General features: G+C 43.5%; 1 protein-coding gene across 3 annotated transcripts; it reads right to left on the reverse strand.

Annotated features, from left to right (window-relative positions):
- Positions 1 to 78: 78 nt before the first annotated feature.
- On the reverse strand, positions 79 to 17,491 carry LOC130255012 (solute carrier organic anion transporter family member 1C1-like). 3 transcript variants are annotated; one of them, XM_056495240.1, is made up of 16 exons: positions 17,444 to 17,491; positions 16,970 to 17,063; positions 15,531 to 15,654; positions 14,210 to 14,351; positions 13,988 to 14,120; positions 13,009 to 13,136; positions 12,706 to 12,852; positions 10,381 to 10,479; positions 9,819 to 10,055; positions 8,536 to 8,700; positions 7,015 to 7,210; positions 5,266 to 5,431; positions 4,297 to 4,478; positions 2,869 to 2,933; positions 1,735 to 1,852; positions 79 to 984 (listed from the first exon to the last, which is right to left on the reverse strand). In XM_056495240.1, the coding sequence occupies exons 3-16, from the start codon at positions 15,639 to 15,641 to the stop codon at positions 762 to 764; spliced, it is 2,112 nt and encodes a 703-aa protein (XP_056351215.1). In that variant the 5' UTR covers positions 15,642 to 15,654; positions 16,970 to 17,063; positions 17,444 to 17,491; the 3' UTR covers positions 79 to 761. The 3 variants fall into 3 exon arrangements, with proteins under 3 accessions (XP_056351215.1, XP_056351216.1, XP_056351217.1); XM_056495241.1 differs by lacking the exons at positions 10,381 to 10,479; positions 17,444 to 17,491 and having other exon boundaries at positions 16,970 to 16,983; XM_056495242.1 differs by lacking the exons at positions 16,970 to 17,063; positions 17,444 to 17,491 and having other exon boundaries at positions 14,210 to 14,311; positions 15,531 to 15,578.
- Between the last annotated feature and the right edge of the window lie 1,959 nt (positions 17,492 to 19,450).

Genomic DNA, 19,450 nt, shown 5'->3' on the forward strand with positions numbered 1-19,450 from the left:
TACAAATACAGTATTAATAAAAAATAAAAATGCCCTCCCTTCCCTCCACACAAACAAACAAACAAAAAAAAAAAAAAATCAAAGAAACTTAAGCACCTATCACTTTATTGCATCAGCTCAGAGTAATCTTTCTCAAACCCATTTCTGAGACATGCTGCAAAATTAATACACTTCCTTCTTCATTTGCTTTCCACTTTATTTAACACTTTCAAGCCAAACCCCAGAGCTGTAGTGGAGTTTGAATTCAGAAGGTGCTCCCTGACAGCCCTGGGGGTCCCACCTAGCCATGGTACATGGGAGCAAGGCAAAGCTCATAGAAAACCCCACTACCTTTCACATCAGAGTAGCCCAAGCGAAACTTCATTGGCCATGGAGAGCTGTAGGACTAAATACAGAGCAAGAGGACTTGAAATAACCTCAGTGGAAAATGACAAAGCAGCTTGCTGAGGATTTCTTAATTTTTCAATCATAATCACATTTATGACACTTGCAAAATTTTGGCTTGTCCTACTGTTGGTCTAGAAAGGGACTGAGAGCAAGAGGATGGGAGAGTTCCCCAAAATTTTGAACACCTTTTCCCCTTATTGCTGTTTCAGATGAGAAAAGGAAGAAGGTAGGGTAAAGCAAATAAAAAGCCAGTGTTCAAAGATACTTTTTGAACTCCCAAAATGTAAACTAGCTGTTACAGTCAGTAATTAGACTCCTTTTGTGCTCAGAAAAACTGAAGCATAGGCAAAGTTACAAAAGGCTTTGTTTCTTTTTTACATATAAGTTTCTTCACTCTCCTCTGAGGTTCTTGAACCAGGAGGAATTTCTCTTTTGTTGGCTGTATCTAGTTCTTTGCTGGCTGATCTCTCTGCATTTTTGATATCTGTCATCTCTTTGCCATCTGGTTTGAAGCGTTTCATAATTAACACAGAGAGCACTAAGTACAAGAGACAGCATCCTGCCCTTAGTCCTGCAATGAGGCCAAGATAGACATTCCTAGGGGGAAAAAAGAGACAAAATACATTTATATTAATAAAACTTTCCAATTCTGTATGGAACCAAGTAAGATATAAGGAGCAGTTTGACAAAATCATCCATTCTCAGCTAGGTATTTCTTCACATTTTAAAATAAGAACTAGGAGGCAGAAAGCAAATGACCTCATGATATTTAGCCCCAGACAGGCTCTAATCAGGTCTGAGACTTACAGCAGAAATGTCTGGAGTGTGCTGCATTCAGCAGACTCTATTTTAGGGCTGACAGAAGAGGAGCTGCACCAGCTGGGGCTTTTTGCCTATTGTCCTGTCCTTCCCCACCTCCTCATGGCACACTCTGGGCTCCCAGCCACAGCTCTTCAGTCATTTGTGTCCCCCCTACAAGTGGATTTTGTGAGGTGTCTTATACAACAGGAGGCAAATAAATGAGGGAGGAGGGAGAGACTCCCCAGAGCTACATGTATTCCAGAGTTTTTCAGCATCCCACAAAGTGCCCCAGAATTACTCAGTGCACTTATTTTCTTATTCAGTGTGGACTACAACAAAAGAACTAATTCTCATTACTTAAGGCAGTGCCCTGCAACTTTAGGCATCAGATTGAATAAAAAGTATTTGGCTTATTTACCTATTAAGGTCTAGTCCAGGTAAGGATCTGTGGTGCTGTTAGACCCTGATCAGTCTGCAGAGAGCTGACATGAGGAAAGCTCCCCTTGCTCCTTGCTGCCCAGATTCCCAAACCCCAGTGAGGATTACCTGAACTCCTTTGTGTCATATACTCGGCAGGATCCAGATCCCCCACAGCTTTTTGTCCCCCATTTCAAGCAGGTCTTGTCTATCAAGGCACCAAAATAAATAGGGGCTGGGAGTCCTCCTGCAGAGAAAATTCTCATTGCATGATCTCAGACATGAAGAGCTCATCACTTAATGTCATGTAAAGAAAGGAGGAAGTGAATCTCCAGGTTTTTGAATTGTGCCTGCATAGAATGGGACTAAACATCCAGTTCCAGCTTTGAGATGACAAGATGTGTGAAAATATTTATGGAACTGCTTAAAGGGAGTTGAAATGATGGACAATTATAGCTTAATAATATCCTGCAAGGGAAATGTTAACAATTCCCTTTAATGGCATTTTTATTTTAAGTTTAACTTCTGTTGCTTAAAGAAATCAACTTTTTTCTTTTGCAATCCCTGGTGTGGAATTACATGCCATGACACATTAATATTTATGTATATTGATGTATCTATTCAGATCTTACAGAACAGCTTGCCACTAAAAGGTGTTTAGTGCAGTGCAAAGGGATGAAATCAAGCATTTACCCCACAGAAACTGGGTAATAAGTGTACATTTATGTAGTACTGAAAGAATTTATTTTAGACAATGTTTTAATATCATCAGTAAGCTGTTTGAGGGTGAGTGTCCCATTTTGTGAAGTTAACTGTCTTATAAAAGTAGAAGATTGATTCCCTGCAGTATTCAGCTAAAATGTGGAAAGTGGGAAAGAGATCCAAATGACTTCTTGGGCTGGTCTGCAAGGCAGAGATTTCAAAATCAGCAAACAAGGGACAGCGAGGCAAGGTTTGCTTGAGGCAGGGCAGACTATGTGTCTGAATACTTAAATGATTGTTTATTGCAGATAAACTCAAGAAACAAAATAATAGGCAAAGTACACAGGAGCTTTAAGTGAATAATGGTCAGCAAAAGGGAAGATGGGTGCTAAGGATATGCAGACTGATCAAGCTCATGTACTTGTGTCCACATAGCAAGCTCCTCCAACCATTTTGAAATGTATCATCTACTTACAAAGAAAAATGCAATGGCTAACTTGGGTCTAGCTCTTTGGCTTCTTTGGCTACCCACTTGAAAACCACAAAGAAATTATATCTTACCTAGTACTCTACCACCCAGAGTTTCTATCCCAACAGCAAAGGATTTCAGGTCTGGAGAAACAGATCTGGGAAGGAAACAGAACCAGTGTGTTGAGGAGCAGAGCAATGCAGCTGCAGTCGTGCTGTGAGCATCTGCACATGCCCCACTGCAGGGGTACTGTGGCTCACCCAGCACAGCCCCCTCAAGCCCTGACTGAAAACATCTGCCAAAATTAAAGTTCAGATGTAGAGTCTCCTTCCACAGAAGAACATTCATTGAAATAAACTGAATAATCTACAGAAACTCATCTTGAGCCAAAGGAAAGCAGGGTGTAAACACTTTTGGGAGAGGATGCACAGGGGCATGAAAGTGAACCAACCAAAACAAAACAGTTCAGGCCCACAAGTTAAGCTCCAAGCAGATGCCTGACTTCATGAGGGGCTGCACTTTGCACTGGTGACCAGAAGGAACAAGGATGTGCAGTCCTTGTTAGATTAAACCCACCTCTGCATCCAGCATTTTACAGGCACAGCCCATGTGAGCGACCTGGCCATAACAGCACCTCATTCCTACCAGAGGAAAGCAGCCTGTGTCCATCAGGAGAGCTGGAAGAACTGACAAAAACCAGAGGGGAGCACTGAGCTGGCACAGGGACAGGAGGGAGCCCTGCTGTGCCCAGCCTGCTCCCTGCACTGGAGTTTGTTTCTCTCCAGCATCAGCACCAAAGGCTTCTCATCGTACACATCAGGGTTCTGAACCAGCCAAGGGAGTCTGTCCAAACCCAGGAATGCACTGTGCTCAGGAGCACTGCAGGTAGGCAGCAGCTTTGCCAAGTTACTCAGCCACGTGCACTGACCACTGTGATTGTGACCCACCCCTGAGCAGGAGGACAAAGACTTTTCCACATGCCAGGCACAGAACACTGTCTTTTCTCCTGAATGTAAAATAGTGGCGCTGCTTTCCAACTGAAGGAATGAAAACTTTAAAAAGCATTCCTGCTATAATGCTGCTCCTATCAGCTGACCAAAAAAAGGGAGTATCAGACTTCTCCCAACACAGAGGACATTGTGAGGCCACAAGGCTTAACAAAGTACCTGCTTTTCTCTGAGTAATGTGAACAGCATTGGCTATGGCTTAGCATTGCATCTCAAGTCCAATGCTCTGGTGAAAGCATCCCTATCACTAGAATTGAAATCCAGCATTCAGGATCAGCATAATACCCTCCCTTACATCACCAAAGTATCTGCTCAGCATCAAATTAGAATTAAATTTCTGGACAGATATTTTGCTCTGCCTCTGAAAAGAGTTGGATTTCAGAGTACAGGCAAATCCTCAGGGGCACAATTTGATCCACATGCCATTCCTCACAGCAAGAATGAAATAGCAGATATCATTTTCTGCTTCTCCTTCCCCAAGCTTTATGGTCAAGGTTAGGTAAAGAATTTCACCTAAACATAATCATGTATGTAGGAGTGCCTCCTAAGGCTAAAAAAAATGCACATGCAGTCTGTAATGCTAAAAAATAGGGAAAGGCTTTGGTACAGCTTTCTCTTTGGCATTGTCCCAAAACTGCAGAGGAATTGCCAAGCCCGAGCCCTTGTCCTTCCACACAGCTGCAATTGTGAAACACCTGAAAGGAGAAGATGAGAAGAAGAATTTATTTATTCAGAATTCAATAGAGATAAACCATCATTTCAGCAGCTAGATTTTTCACTCCCTATACCAGCCAGGCTGTTGTTGATGCTGAAAAAACTTCTGTAAACATCTCTGCAGACCAAAGGCCAGGTCACTGATATGCTCCAGCTTCTCTGAGCTGCTCCAGAGGCAAAGCAACCGGAATCCTAGTTTTAGCTATGCTATTTGCTAGAGCAGAAGGTGCTCTGTGTGTGTTTAAGTTGAGTGGAAGCTAACAAAATCAGAAGTGAACTGCTATCCAGCCATTTGGCTCAGGTATCCCATGAAGAAGATGCATAACAACAACAAGGAAAAAACAGAGGTGTGGACTAAATATGCAATCATGTGTATATATCATTATATGCTTAAAGAGAATCTGGGGCTGGACTGATAGTGGGCTTTGGAGTTAGCAGGAGACACGGATTTGAAGGCAAATTTTCCTGAAGGGAAGCCAGACCACTGATGGGATGTATAAATACAAGTCTGATAATGTTGCTTGTCTTTTTCAGTATTGTCAATGAAGACAATTCTGCTTCTGCCAGAAGATATAAACATTTGCACACTCTTCTGCAAACACAGTGTTTTTAATAGTCTTGCTCAGGTAAGATTATTTGAAGTCCTGGAAATGGCTTTCCTGCTGATAAAAATGACTCCCCTATAGCTAGGTTAAAGCTACCCTCTTTTAACTTAAAACCATTGCTCCTTGTCCTACTGCACAGCCATCAGCCTGCCTGGATATTTACCATATTCCTTCCTGTCCCAGATGATGATTTGCACCCTGCAAAGCAGGCTGTCATGTATGTGATCCCATTATCCCCACAGACAGGGTCCCACTGGTCCACCTTGCAGCTGCACCCAGCATTGCAGCTGGCCACATAGACGTGCTTGCTGGAGGAAACATCCTTTATTCTGGAGGAAAACAGAAATTAAGGAATTATTTAGTGGAATTATATAGTAAAAAAAACCACTATATATATATATATGGGAGTAGTGAGGTGAAAATGGAGAAATTGAAGCAATCAAAATGGACAGATATTTGCTACCACTCAATGCACGGTGAAGTTGTCATATGGACACTAAGGTGATTTCAGCTAAAACAAAACTCTGTTGGGATTTTTCATCAAGCATCAACATTTCCATGGATTGTCACTGAGAAGGCACAGAAATGAAAAGGCTGGGCAGGAATTTCTGGTATTACTTTTGCATTTGAAAACTCACCTCAAGAAAAAGAAAATCATGCCTAGAATCTCTTATCACAGAGACATGGCCCAAGAAAAGACCATACTTTTCCTCAGCAGCAGGATGTCATACCATATCCAGGTGATAAGGTAGGGATGTAATACTACATAAAACCAAAACAGCAAGATGTACTTGACATTTTTTTCCCTGGATCCAGGTGACTGTATCAGGACACTCTGAGCACATGTTAGCAGTGCTCAGTTCCCAGAAAGTGTTAGGAGTGCACCATCTAAAAATCATCCTTGCTGTGAAGTCAATCACAATGTCAGTTAAAAATGTTCAGAACTTGCCTTCTCTTCCTCCTTCTTCCTTCCCCCAGCCAAAGCACACATCATGTGGGCTACATTTCCCCTAAGTCTCTTAGAAGGGAAGATAACTGAGGGATTTAGGCCTCATTAGGCTGTGGCTTGTCTTCAAACTATGAATTGTTAAATAGGGAAAACACTAAATGAGTCACTTAACCAGAAACAACACTAACATGTGCTAAATTCTCCAGACTCAGTTCTTCTGGAGAAACTGTGACTGCTCTCAGTATATGGTCTCTTGTTGCTTATACTTATTTTTAATTCACTCTGCAGTATCAGATGGTGCATTCAATCAGGATTATCTCCTCTGCACAAACCTCTGAAATATTTTCATGGCAAAAACTAAGCCCAAAGTTGAACTGGACATCAGGTTCACCAATATAATTTAGATATTTCCCTGAGGATAGGTTCAGTTTCAAAAAACACAGGGCTGAGTTTCTGACTGAATTAAAAATGCAGCCAGTCTTGCTGGATTCAGTTTAATCCTTTAAAATCCCTTGAAATTTTCAGCAGACCAAGCTGAATTTATACAGTAGGCAATTGTGGCAGAGTCTGGAAAAGGTTCTCAAGGAAGCATAAGCCATGGTCCTGATAAGGGAGGGGAACCTCTGTTTGCAGCATACAGCAGCACTCTGCAAATTAAAGCTTTGAAAGAGAATACAGAAATTTAATTTGCCTCTAATTTAAAAAAAATAATTAGCAGTTGGCCAGAATATGTAGGTATTTTGTCAGTAACAGAACTTAGGAAAAAGAAATAGAGAGTTTAGAGAAATGTTCAGTTGAAACAAAATTCAGAAAATAAAATTGGTATATATCCCCCATCCCCAGCTTTAGGTATGACTTGGGACTGGCAATTCTGTCTCAAAACTTAGGATTTTCTTCCGTGCATCCCTCCCAGAGGAGCAGCTGTGACAAAGCCTGGAGCCCCCCGAGCTGAGGGACACAGACCCAGCGTAGGGCGCGGTCAGCCCGGCCACCTGCAGCACCTCGCAGCCGCAGGTGAAGTACAGGAGGTTCAGCAGGTACGCCACCAGGAAGGTGATGCATGCAAACTTGGCCATCTCACTTATGTGAAACTTGAATTTCTTGATCAGGAAACCTCCCAGAAACATCCCCAGGATTGTGACAGGTAGAAGCACCACACCTGCAAACAGACAGCAAGAAAAATGTTAACTGCTCTCACTTGCATTGGCTATTTTAGAATAAATATCTGGTTCCAGTATTCTCAAAATATCAGGTATCTATTTTTGAGATGATTCTTTGAGGTTCTAAGATTTATATTACATTCTAGTAATTTCACATCCATTTTCTTTTTCAAATCATATTATGATTTTAGAAAGCTTAGTTCCTCAATATTCACTGCATTTTCACTATATTGTTGTTTGTATGTAGATATAATAAAACCTATACAGGTGCCTATTAGAACTGGAGTGAATGATAATGTCTTAGCTCATATGCACTTCATATAAAATAAAACCTAAAAGTTTGTCAAAGCTACAAAAAAGTCTCCAAAATGGAATATAAAGGGAAGTTGCATCTGGTCCTGCACTAGATTCCATTTCAATCTGACAGTGAATAATGAGATGATTTGCATTTAGATTTAATCTGTTCAGTATTTCACAAACACCACTTCTTACATATACTTGCTGAACAGAGAGGTTTCACAAGGTGTTATTGGGAGGGGTTTGCCTTTTCTGGTTTTACAGTTGGTTGGTTTTCTTGGTCATTTCTGTCAAATTTTCTCAGCATTCAGAAAAAAAAAACAGGAAAAATAAAGTTCGCCCCACATTCATAGCTGACTAAGGCATTGTGTCCTCAGATTAAAATAAAGCAATATCAGTTCTGCAGTGACCTCACATAGCCTGGTTTTCCTTCCAGATTATGAGACCATATCAATCACTGTAAGATTAATAAAATTTCAGAATCCTCTTTTTGTAGAACACTGCAATGTACTTTTTTTTGAAGGAACTGGTAAATAGAAGAAGAGCTTTGAAATTCATGGAGTGACTCAAACTTTTTATGTTTTGGTTCCTTATTGCATATAAAATTTGGATTTAAGTAAAAATGAAAGAATATTTATACCAATATGTTACTCTGAAAAGAAAAAAAAAATCAAACATCTCATTAAACATTTTAAACTTCTATTTCTATTAGTTTTTACTTTGGTGCAGCTGATGACTGATGTGTGGTTTTTACTCACAGAAACAGACACATAACCCAAATCTTACTATGAAAACTACTTCTACATGATTTTAATAATGCTCTAGCTTACTAAATTAGCAGCACTAGGAAAACTAACACTAAAATTAACATCCATTTCCAAAATACAGTAAGAAAATTAGGAAACAACTACATGCTTCTTTTTTAACCAAAAAAAGTTAACATAAGCTCCTTCTAAAAGAGAAGGCAAAACAACAAATAAAATCTTCCTTTTTGACAGTGGAATTTGAAAATAAGTCAGGTACCTACCAATTAGAAAGATGGCTTTTGCCACTGATATATTAAATTGCTGCTCCATAAACTTTGGCTCATAGGTTATTATTCCAACAAGGGAATTGTACTGCAGAATAGTGAGGAAGATGAACACCACAAAAATTGGATTTCCAAACAGCTTCCTGACTGCTGGCAAGAAATCTGCAATGGAGAGAAATCTGCTAAACACAGAGAAGAGTTGTTTTGGCATCCTTTAGATAGTAAGATTAATTTGGGTTTAATTAGTGGCTGTGTTGCAGGTTGTAACTCTGTGCCTACCACAACACATGCTTGCTCAAGTGAGAGTTCTCCTCGTTGCCAGCACGTGCCTCACAGGAGGAGCAGGGCCAGACAGCACAGAGGGTGCTGAGCTGGGACTCAGGGATCCTGGCTTATCCTGTGTGTGGCACAGGGCTCCTCTCTGGGGGTGCTCAGCTCCCAGCACACCTGCCCAATGTCCGCACAGAGCGTTGAGAGCCTCTACCAAGAGTTAAATGTGGTCCCTAAAGCAGGAGCCTTCATCAGCCTCACAAGAACCCCACATGAGGGTGATGTTTAGAGAACAGAAGCACCTGGCTGCCCAAAAAAGGCTGGAATAATTTCTGGGACTCTTGACTGGAATATTAAAATCCATTTAAATAAAGTGAACACAAACACCTGCGTTTAGACTATAGTCTGGCTCTTGACACAGCTGCCTAAAAAGGTGAGAGTTCAAAACACATCCACTGTAGGTGTGCACATATATACAGACAAAACCTTGGGTCTAATAATAAAACCATAAAAACAAAAGCAAGGGCTGGCTGGATCTGGAATTACCTGTATGGGATGAACTCAGCACCCCTGAGCTCATCACAGGAGTTCCAAACCCAGTGGAGTCCCTCCAGCATCTAATGCAGTCACAATGAGCTCCAAGTTCCCTTCCCAGTGAAACAGAAGCCTGCCTGCTATGAATTTGTCCTTAATGAGGGATGGGTTGTTTTCCCCACTCTCTCTTCATAATCATAGGATTGTAGCTGTAATACATCATTTCACAACTATGAACTGAGGATCCCTGGGGCTCAGTGCAACAGCACAAGTTTTTTCCAGTGGTCTGACATCAGGAGAGGACTGAAACTTGCCCTTAACCAGTAATTGTAGCAGCAAAAATTGAAGACATTTTTGCCTGTAATTTGCACTCCAGAAACATGCATTTTTCTGAAGGCTCTGTGAGTCCATGCTCAGCTCACAATGAATCCATGGGACAGAATTCATATGCAAGTATTTGGGCAATAATCTTTCACCTTTTACTGCCTCTGAGAACTTCAACTCTGGCTGAGCTGGGGGGTCTATTTTACAGTGATCTCCTTGAACAGACAAACGACTCATCTTCAAGTTTTCATTCTCTCCTTCTTTTGGTAAGGAATAAGGCAAAAACCAGAAAGGCAATGAAGCAATGAAGTTGACTGCTCCACAGATAAGCAATCCAAGCCACCAGGCACCAACCCAACGGGAATCCTTAGGATTTATGCTGATGGCATCTATAAAATACACAAAGACAGGAAAATATTATCAATCGTTTGTTCTATTCGCCTCAGCTGCACAGCAAGTGTGTGAGCAAGCATAAAAATGGTGCAGTGGGGGAAACAGGAATCTGTTTCGAGAGCTATTCCAACCACGCCACAACGCCTGATTTTAAACACCGACACCTGAGCAGGTTCTGAGCAGGAACAGCCCTCTGGAGAGCCCCTGTTTTTGGGGCAGTGACTGGTGAGGCTCTTCTGGGCAGGGAGGCTGCTGCAGCCAGAGCCCTCCTGGCCCCAGAGCCACCCCACAGCACCCACAGCAGCCACGGGGGTCCCGTACCCACGTCCACGGCGCCCACGTCCACCCAGAGGCTGGCGCAGAACGAGCCCAGCAGGAAGCCCAGCGTGGGCCCAAACATGCCCGAGGATCTCACCAGGCCTGCAAGAGGGAAACAGGGAGAAACACTGCATGGACAAGGCAAGCCTTCCTCCCTGGGGAGGAGCAGGCAGCAGAGGGGTCAGGCCTCTATGGAACGTCCTGAGCAGCAAGAACAAAAGGTGCGTGCTGCCCTCACCATAGCTGGGCGTGGATCAGAAGGTGGGATGCCCCTAGGAGCAAATGAATGAGCTGAGAAGGCTAACAGAAACCCAGGAAGCTGACTGGATGTGCAAATACAGCACAATTTGGCTTTGGTGGCCACAACTGGCAAGCAACAAAACAAAACAAAACAAAACAAAACAAACAAACAAACAAACAAAAGCAAACAAACAAAAAAAAATTCAAGCATAGGTTCTCACAGTCCCTTGCCACTTGTGTTGTTCTGCTGAAGTTCATTTGTGAGGAGGTAGCAGGATCAAACTGCAGCTCAATAATTTGGATTCCTGAATTCTAGAGTAGAACTGACACCTTGAAGTTGCAGAAGGCTTCATTGCATTGGAAGAGAGGGAATTCTTTACCAAATGCCTGTAAGTTCTTGCCACATCCAGCACTGTGCTCTGTAAATCCTATTATGTTCTACTGCAGAGATTTTCCTCCTGAGAGAGAGCTGGTTTTGAAAAGTCTCTTCTGAACATAGTGATTGCTCAGCTTATCACCCTGAACCTCTGCAATAAATTGTTACATCTTAAGAAATATGCTAAATTTTCTGTTCTTTCCCATGGTAACTCTGCTATTATTACTGTCACCACAACTCTACCAAAATGATTTTAGTTCATTCTATGAAGAAAATGCAGTCTCAGCCTCAAAATGACTTATGTTCTTACTCAACAAAACATCAAATGACAAAGGAAAAAGGAGAGACAAAGCTGAGACTTCTTGTTCAGGGTCAAATAATGAGATTAATGCTCAAAATTCATCATCAAGGCTAGACTGACTTTTTTATTATAGGATATTTTTTTAAAAGTTTGTATTTTATAGAAACACTGATTTCAAATTGATTCAGCTAGATGATAAAAAATAAGATATGGAAAAGAATTAAAATTAGCCAAGACAAGACATTTCTGCCCTATGGAAAAGACTGTTTCAACTTTCACTTTTTTGCAAAGTGGTTCAGTCCACCAAAATAGAGTAAGTAACTGAAAACTGCAATTCTGAATGTAAAAATGAAATACTTTAATAAAATGTAAACTAAATACTTTATTTCTCTTGCATAAACCAATAAACCAAGCTGAATCTATGCTATTCTCCATGTTTACATTATGTTTTTGATCTCACTTGCCCAGTAGCCCCCAGCCTGCCTAAATCTATCCCAGATCAGATTCTGACAAGAAAAAACTCAGCTAAACTTTTTAAAATACCTTTAATCAGAAGCTCAGAGGCGATTACAAATATTTTGGATAACTGCTGAGTGCAATACTTGTTTTTGACAGCTAACTCCACAATACTTCCATTTTCTTCAACCTACAGGCTTCCTCATTCCCAAATGAAGACATTGGCTATGGCCTTACCCTGTAGCATTACACACTGAGCTCTACCTGAAAATATGGTTTACTACCTTTCTGACCAGCTGAATTTCACCAAATTGACTTCATGCCACATCTCTTGAACTCCCTCAGCCACACAAACACCCCATGCTATTAAATCAGTTTGCCAACAAATTAATTAGCTGGGGTGTATGTCTCTCTGTCTTGGGCAATAGGTTGTGGGCTGTCAAAACAAGATCAAAATCCCAATAGAAAGGATTTGTTACAACAGCCTGGCAAGGTGTTTTTCCTTCAACAAATAGTGACTTTAAAAAGCTTTCAACTGAAAGTGTGCTGCATGTAAAATTCAAAAATTCAGGTAAGAGCTCCTGAAATACATTCACATCACTGTAATTAATTGTGACTACATTTCAGATCCTTACATTAAGAATCATCTGTGAAACAGTGATTAGGAAGAATTTGGTTCTCTGAAGATGTGCCAGATAAGACAGATATGACTTTGCACTTTGGGGAAACCAGTGTTTCATCATCAGAGAAGCTCCCTGGGGAAAGCAAAAAGACCATCCTAGAGTTATCCCTAGAAAATAAATAAGATATCTCTTGCACTGTTTGGGGTTTCTTTTGTCTCTCTACAACTCAAAATTATCCAGATAATTTTTTTTTTTTGTTGAGTATTTGCTTGACTGTAGAAATGTTAAAGAACAGAAATGTCTAGCATAAAAATCACTCATTTGTACATTACCTATGTAAAATGCTGAGTTTTCTTCTTTAGAAAAATCATCAATGTATGAAACTCCCAGGGGCATAATTGGTGCCTCCCCAATTCCACGTAGAAGGTTCCCCAGCAACACAAAGAGCCACAGATAGGAATTTGTTGTTTTCTCACATCCTGCAGGCCACAAACATTTATATTTCTGTGAACATAATTCTGACAATGGGGTTTAACAATCATTATAGGTTGGGTTTATGTATGTCATGGTTTCTAGCAGAGGTTTACTCCAGCAAAAAAGGGACAAGCAGCAGAAGGGAATCCAGCATCTCTTACCAGCATTTATCCCCGTGCTGGGGGTTCCTGTAGCATCTGTGGCTGCAGGGCCCTCAGCCCACGCTGGGGAGCACGCTGACACGCTCGTGGAGTTGTCCACACCGACAGTTATCCTTTCATAATTGTAGCTGGAAAACAACTGTGTGAAGCACAGCTGGCACAGGAAGGACCTGGCTCTGCAGGAAGCGTGTCTGAGCCTCTCATGTGAGCTCACTCCTGCTTCACACACACCCAGTGGGGGGAGGCCCGTTCCCAGTGCTTTGATTACAAAAAACAGCCATCTTCGTGCCATTTTCAAGTGCTCTGATGATTCTAATCCCAGTATTTCCCTGAGCTAAAGAGCAATAAATCTGCTTCCAGAGATCATTCTTTAGACTGTAGGACAGAGGCAGAGTTCATCCACATCTGGCTACATACATCAGGGCTGATGCTTTCCATAATGGCACCTCTTTCTTACCTTTGTGGCAGATGCAAGGATGCCAAAGGACTGGAAAGCTTTGACCTGCATCTGACAATTATGTGTTGTAGCTTAAATGCGAATGGGGTATTTAGATATTTATTTCTCCCCAAGTTTACATTAAAACATTCAGCATTTTAAAGAGCTTATCATGAGTAGCCACCATGGAGAAAGAAACCTTTCCCATCAAGATCTAAGTGCAGTTCACTTAAAAATAAAAAAGGAAACAGTTTAAATATATATATGTGTGTGTATTCATCCCAGGTGAAAAATTTAACCCACTTTATCCCTAGTTATGTATAAGTTCTGTGCAAACTTATACCTGAGGTTTCTCTCCTGCTTACCTGTAGCAAGAGGTAAGCTTTCAGAGAGGAAATCAGAAAGTCAATGTTTAAAAATCCACCCATTTTCCTTTTGGAAGTAACGACAGCTGCCAAGATTTTAACTTAGATGTATGCTTTAGAAAAGACTTCATATGATCAAGCTCAATCAGTGCACAACAGGAAAACTCTCCATATTTACCGTCCCATCAGGAACTGAGGCATCACTGACAAAAAAGCTCCCACAGACATGATGAGACACCCAGCAGCAATGATTTTTGGCCGGTGAACTCTGGGTCCAAGGTAGCTTACCAACACCATCACCATTAAGTTACCTGTATCAAGACGACAGGGAGCCAACACAAAAAATAGATTTTCTGGGGCAGTTAAAGCACTTATCCACTTTCCAAGGAAGTACACATACCTATCTCAAAGCTGCCATCAATAATGCCAACAATCGACGATGAGATTTCAAACCTCCTTTCAATTTGACTGGACATGCTCTTCATGTAGCTTCCAGAAAATCCTTTGGCAAAAAAGGAAAAAGCTAGAGCTCCAAGAAATATCTGAAGAGAGAAAATAATCGAGTTTGCAAAGTAACAATTTTTGCCTTATGGCTGGATGCCTGAGCAACCCACTCAAGAAGCACAAAAACCTTTTTGCTTTCTAATTTTTTGTGAGGAGAATCTTCTTGTTTTACTTTTTTTCCAGGGTGGCCTCCAAAAACTCTGATACTTTAAAGAAAATGAAAGTTGGCATTAATGGTATGCACCTTCTGAATTTCTAATATGTATTGGTTCAGCTGTTTCCTTCCTTAGGAAACACTTGCAGCATAATATTGTTCATTTCTGGTATTTATATCATGGTATATATTACTACCTCTCCTCCTGTTCTAAAAAACATTAATAAAAAGATCTATCTACAACTATCACTGTGACTATAGCACATCTCTAAATTAATTGTTAGTAAAATATTACCTCATTTCTTAACTTCTGAGCATATGTATTGACTTCCACGTTCTTGGAATCACAACCATACAATCAGAATGGTTTGGGTTAGAAGGGAACTTAAAGATCATCTTGTCCCACCCCCTGCCATGGGCAGGGACCCCTTCCACTGTCCCAGACTGCTCCAAACCCTGTCCAGCCTGGCCTTGGGCACTGCCAGGGATTCAGGGGCAGCCACAGCTGCTCTGGGCACCTGTGCCAGGGGCTGCCCACCCTGACAGGGAAGGATTTCTTCCCAATATCCAATCTAAACCCACCTTCTGTCAGTTTGAAGCCATTCCCCCTGGTCCTGTCACCCCAGGCCCTTGCCAATATTCTCTCTCCATCTTTCTTGTTGGCTCCTTCAGGTACTTGAAGGCCACAATAAGGTCACCCCTGAGCCTTCTCCTCTCCAGTCCCAGCTCTCCCAACCTTTCCTCCCAGCAGAGCTGCTCCATCCCTCTGATCCCTTGGTGTGCCTGCTCTGGACTGGCTCCAGCAGCTCCCTGTCCATCCTGTGCTGGGACCCAGAGCTGGAGGCAGCTCTGCAGGTGGAGTTTCCCACAGCAGGGCAGAAAGGCAGAACCCCCTCCTCCCCTACTGCCCAAATCCCTTCCATTCCCCAGACCCCACAGCCCAGATCATTTCTGCCAACACAGAGTATCAAACAGGGCCATACATAATTAGCTGCATTTTGATAGGACTTCAAATGGCAATTCAGTGCTCCAGGGAAAGTATGTGGTGAGGGCTCTTCCATACCTTCAGCTTGGAACAATTATGGCACACAGTCCTGGCAGGGACTGCACTGCCCTCGCTGTCCTGGAACTGCAATTTTTCTTTAAGCTGGCCAGCAGTCATTGGTCTGTCCATGGTTTTCCTTCTCCTGTTTGAAAAATATTGCTGTGTTTAACTATTGTTGGCATGAGAATTGCATGTTCCAATGTTTTTCAGACATACCCAGTGGCGAGACACTACTTGAGATATCTGCACATTCACATCTTTTCTCAGGAAGGACATTAAAGAGTGCTCAAAGTACCGACTGCAACTATTTAAGGACCAGTGCACCTGGTTTGTGACATCTGCTTTCTAAAAGCCTCCAGAACTTTCTTGGAAAGATGGAAAAGTTACAGGTATCTCACTGAAGATTTTTAGAAATCTTTGTGGAAAAGGAAAGCCCCCAGGCAGCTGGAGGTTAGGACAGTTTGTCAGAAAAACATCTTCACCACACTGGAACCAATTCTTTCTGAGAAATCCATTTTTGATCACTGTTCCAGACTAAATGGACCTTTGGTGTGATCCAGTAGGCTTCTGCTATTACATTTCTGAGGATTTTCTTAGTGAATACTACTATTCTGCCAGCATTTGAATGAGTAACATTATTTATTGGATAAATGTTTGTAGAATCAGACCACAAATGATGACAGAGGAGAAAATAAGGGTAAGGAATATGGTAGGTAAAGATATATTAAGGGAAAGGAGAGCACTGATTAAAAGAAATAAATAATGACTACCTATTAGTCTGCAAGCCTTCACAAGCTCCCTGCAGGACAGAAGATAAATGTAGATATTTTAGTAAGACTGATGAAGTTGTAAGTTTAAGACTTGGCTCTAATTTAAGGAGTCAGCTGTGTTGCCCAGTGTAGATTAAGCTGATCAGGCAAAGCAGCTAATACTGTAACATCTGGAAAGATAGTAAGTAAAAAAAAAAAAAAAAAAACTATTGCCAAATTTTTTTGTTGGAAAAGTGGTGTTGTAGTACCAAAATCAACTAGTTAGCTCCAATATATATCTTTCCACTTATATTAATAGAGTATAGAAGAATAGATGACAAAATTTGACCTATAACATTTTCCAGACACTGGAATCTTAAATGTGCCATGCTGTTTCAGTCACATGGGAACTTCCATCCCCTAAAGATCACTCCTAACTACTGAAAAGAGGCACTAATGTCTCATTAAGAGATATAAAACCTCATAAGAACTCCAACTTGAGTTTTGCAATTTTAGTTCCAAATCCTACCCCAGTAGGAGGGGACTAAGGAAAGCAAGCATGTCTATTTCAGACTAAGCAACACATGAAATTTCCAAAGGGACCTAACCTTCCTTAGACAATCTTCTGCAGCTTCTAAATAAAAACAAACAAACACAAATTTTAAAAGCAAGCTACAGATAATTAAAGTATGGTGAAGTCAGACTTACCCTGATAGGAGCTGGAAGACAGAGTTCTCTAAAGCAAATACATTCTTTATTGATTTGTATTTTGCTGATGATTAACTTTGTGAAACATCTGACTCTGTTAAATAAAGAGTATCCAAATGAGTGACATAGCTTTCTTTACAATATATTGAATTTTAAATATAAAATTTTATTTATAGCTCCAGACTAATAACCTACCTGAAATTCAGAAAATGTTAAACCATAGCAACACTTCTCTTACACCTAATTGAGCAATCACATTTTCCATAACCACTCCATGATAATCTGAACTTTGGCAAACCAGTGAATCATTGACACCAGCAGTATTTAAAATTATACGAAGCAAGAAATACTATAAAGGATTTAATTTATGAATTAGGGGCAACGGATCTATGGAGAGATAAAATACTCTGCTCCCAACAGTGCTTTTCATTAAAAAAAAAAAAAAAAAAAACCCTTGAATTTGCAGAATCGTACCTTTGCACTTGACAAAAAGCGTTTCAAGTTCCGTGCCCGCGGGATGTGCAGAAAGGCTGCGGTGGCAGCCAAAGGAGCAGGCTGGGAAGGGGCGGGGGGAAGGCAGGAGAGAGCACTTACTGCGTGCCGGGACAGAGCCGGGGCAGAGCCGGGGCAGAGCCGGGACAGAGCCGGGACAGAGCCGGGACAGAGGCGGGACACAGCCGGGATAGAGCCGGGACAGAGCCGGGACAGAGCCGGGGCAGAGCCGGGACAGAGCCGGGACAGAGCCGGGACAGAGCCGGGATAGAGCCGGGACAGAGCCGGGACAGAGCCGGGACAGAGCCGGGATAGAGCCGGGACAGAGCCGGGACAGAGCCGGGATAGAGCCGGGACAGAGCCGGGATACAGCCGGGACAGAGCCGGGACAGAGCCGGAGCAGAGCCGGGGCAGAGCCGGGGCAGAGCCGGGGCAGAGCCGGGATAGAGCCGGGGCAGAGCCGGGATAGAGCCGGGATAGAGCCGGGACAGAACCGGGACAGAGCCGGGGCAGAGCCGGGATAGAGCCGGGATAGAGCCGGGACAGAGCCGGGATAGAGCCGGGACAGAGCCGGGATAGAGCCGGGGCAGAGCCGGGGCAGAGCCGGGGCAGAGCCGGGACAGAGCCGGGACAGAGCCGGGGCAGAGCCGGGGCAGAGCCGGGACAGAGCCGGGATAGAGCCGGGGCAGAGCCGGGGCAGAGCCGGGACAGAGCCGGGACAGAGCCGGGATAGAGCCGGGACAGAGCCGGGACAGAGCCGGGGCAGAGCCGGGACAGAGCCGGGGCAGAGCCGGGATAGAGCCGGGACAGAGCCGGGACAGAGCCGGGACAGAGCCGGGGCAGTGTCACAGCAGTGCCAGGGCAGTGTCACGGCAGTGTCACAGCAGTGTCACATCAGTGTCACGGCAGTGCCACGGCAGTGTCACAGCAGTGCCAGGGCAGTGCCACGGCAGTGTCACATCAGTGCCACGGCAGTGTCACAGCAGTGTCACAGCAGTGTCACAGCAGTGTCACATCAGTGCCACGGCAGTGCCACGGCAGTGTCACAGCAGTGCCAGGGCAGTGTCACGGCAGTGTCACGGCAGTGTCACAGCAGTGTCACAGTAGTGCCAGGGCAGTGTCACATCAGTGTCACGGCAGTGTCACGGTACTGTCACGGCAGTGTCACAGCAGTGTCACATCAGTGCCACGGCAGTGTCACAGCAGTGTCACATCAGTGCCACGGCAGTGCCACGGCAGTGTCACAGCAGTGCCAGGGCAGTGTCACAGCAGTGTCACATCAGTGTCACGGCAGTGTCACAGCAGTGCCACGGCAGTGTCACAGCAGTGTCACATCAGTGTCACGGCAGTGTCACGGCAGTGTCACGGCAGTGTCACAGCAGTGCCAGGGCAGTGTCACAGCAGTGTCACGGCAGTGTCACATCAGTGCCACGGCAGTGTCACAGCAGTGTCACATCAGTGTCACGGCAGTGTCACATCAGTGCCACGGCAGTGTCACAGCAGTGTCACATCAGTGTCACGGCAGTGTCACAGCAGTGTCACGGCAGTGTCACATCAGTGTCACGGCAGTGTCACAGCAGTGTCACAGCAGTGCCAGGGCAGTGTCACATCAGTGTCACGGCAGTGTCACGGTACTGTCACGGCAGTGTCACAGCAGTGTCACATCAGTGTCACGGCAGTGTCACGGCAGTGTCACAGCAGTGCCAGGGCAGTGTCACAGCAGTGTCACAGCAGTGTCACAGCAGTGTCACGGCAGTGTCACGGCAGTGTCACATCAGTGTCACAGCAGTGTCACGGCAGTGCCGGGCTGGCTCTCCCCCCGCGGCCCCGAGCCAGGGACGCGGCGCAGCCCGGGCGCTGCCGGCTCCGGCTCCCTTCACCACATGGATTTTAAACCTTGCATTTCCTTCTTACGGCGATTGCAAAACTTTCCCACAGTCAGCCACACAAAAGCAGCGCAGAAGGCAGTGCCTGGTGCTGTCGCTGCTC

This window comes from Oenanthe melanoleuca, chromosome 6 (genome assembly GCF_029582105.1).
Source record: "Oenanthe melanoleuca isolate GR-GAL-2019-014 chromosome 6, OMel1.0, whole genome shotgun sequence".
Classification (NCBI taxonomy): domain Eukaryota; kingdom Metazoa; phylum Chordata; class Aves; order Passeriformes; family Muscicapidae; genus Oenanthe; species Oenanthe melanoleuca.

Excerpts from the sequence above, each read along its gene's own strand:
- LOC130255012 (XM_056495240.1), bottom strand. The coding sequence starts at position 15,641 with ATGGACAGACCAATGACTGCTGGCCAGCTTAAAGAAAAATTGCAGTTC. Across the intron at positions 10,480-12,705 it reads AAACTCAGCATTTTACATAG|GCCTGGTGAGATCCTCGGGC; the intron begins GTAATGTACAAA and ends TCCCTCTTGCAG. Across the intron at positions 10,056-10,380 it reads CGTGGGCGCCGTGGACGTGG|ATGCCATCAGCATAAATCCT; the intron begins GTACGGGACCCC and ends TGTATTTTATAG.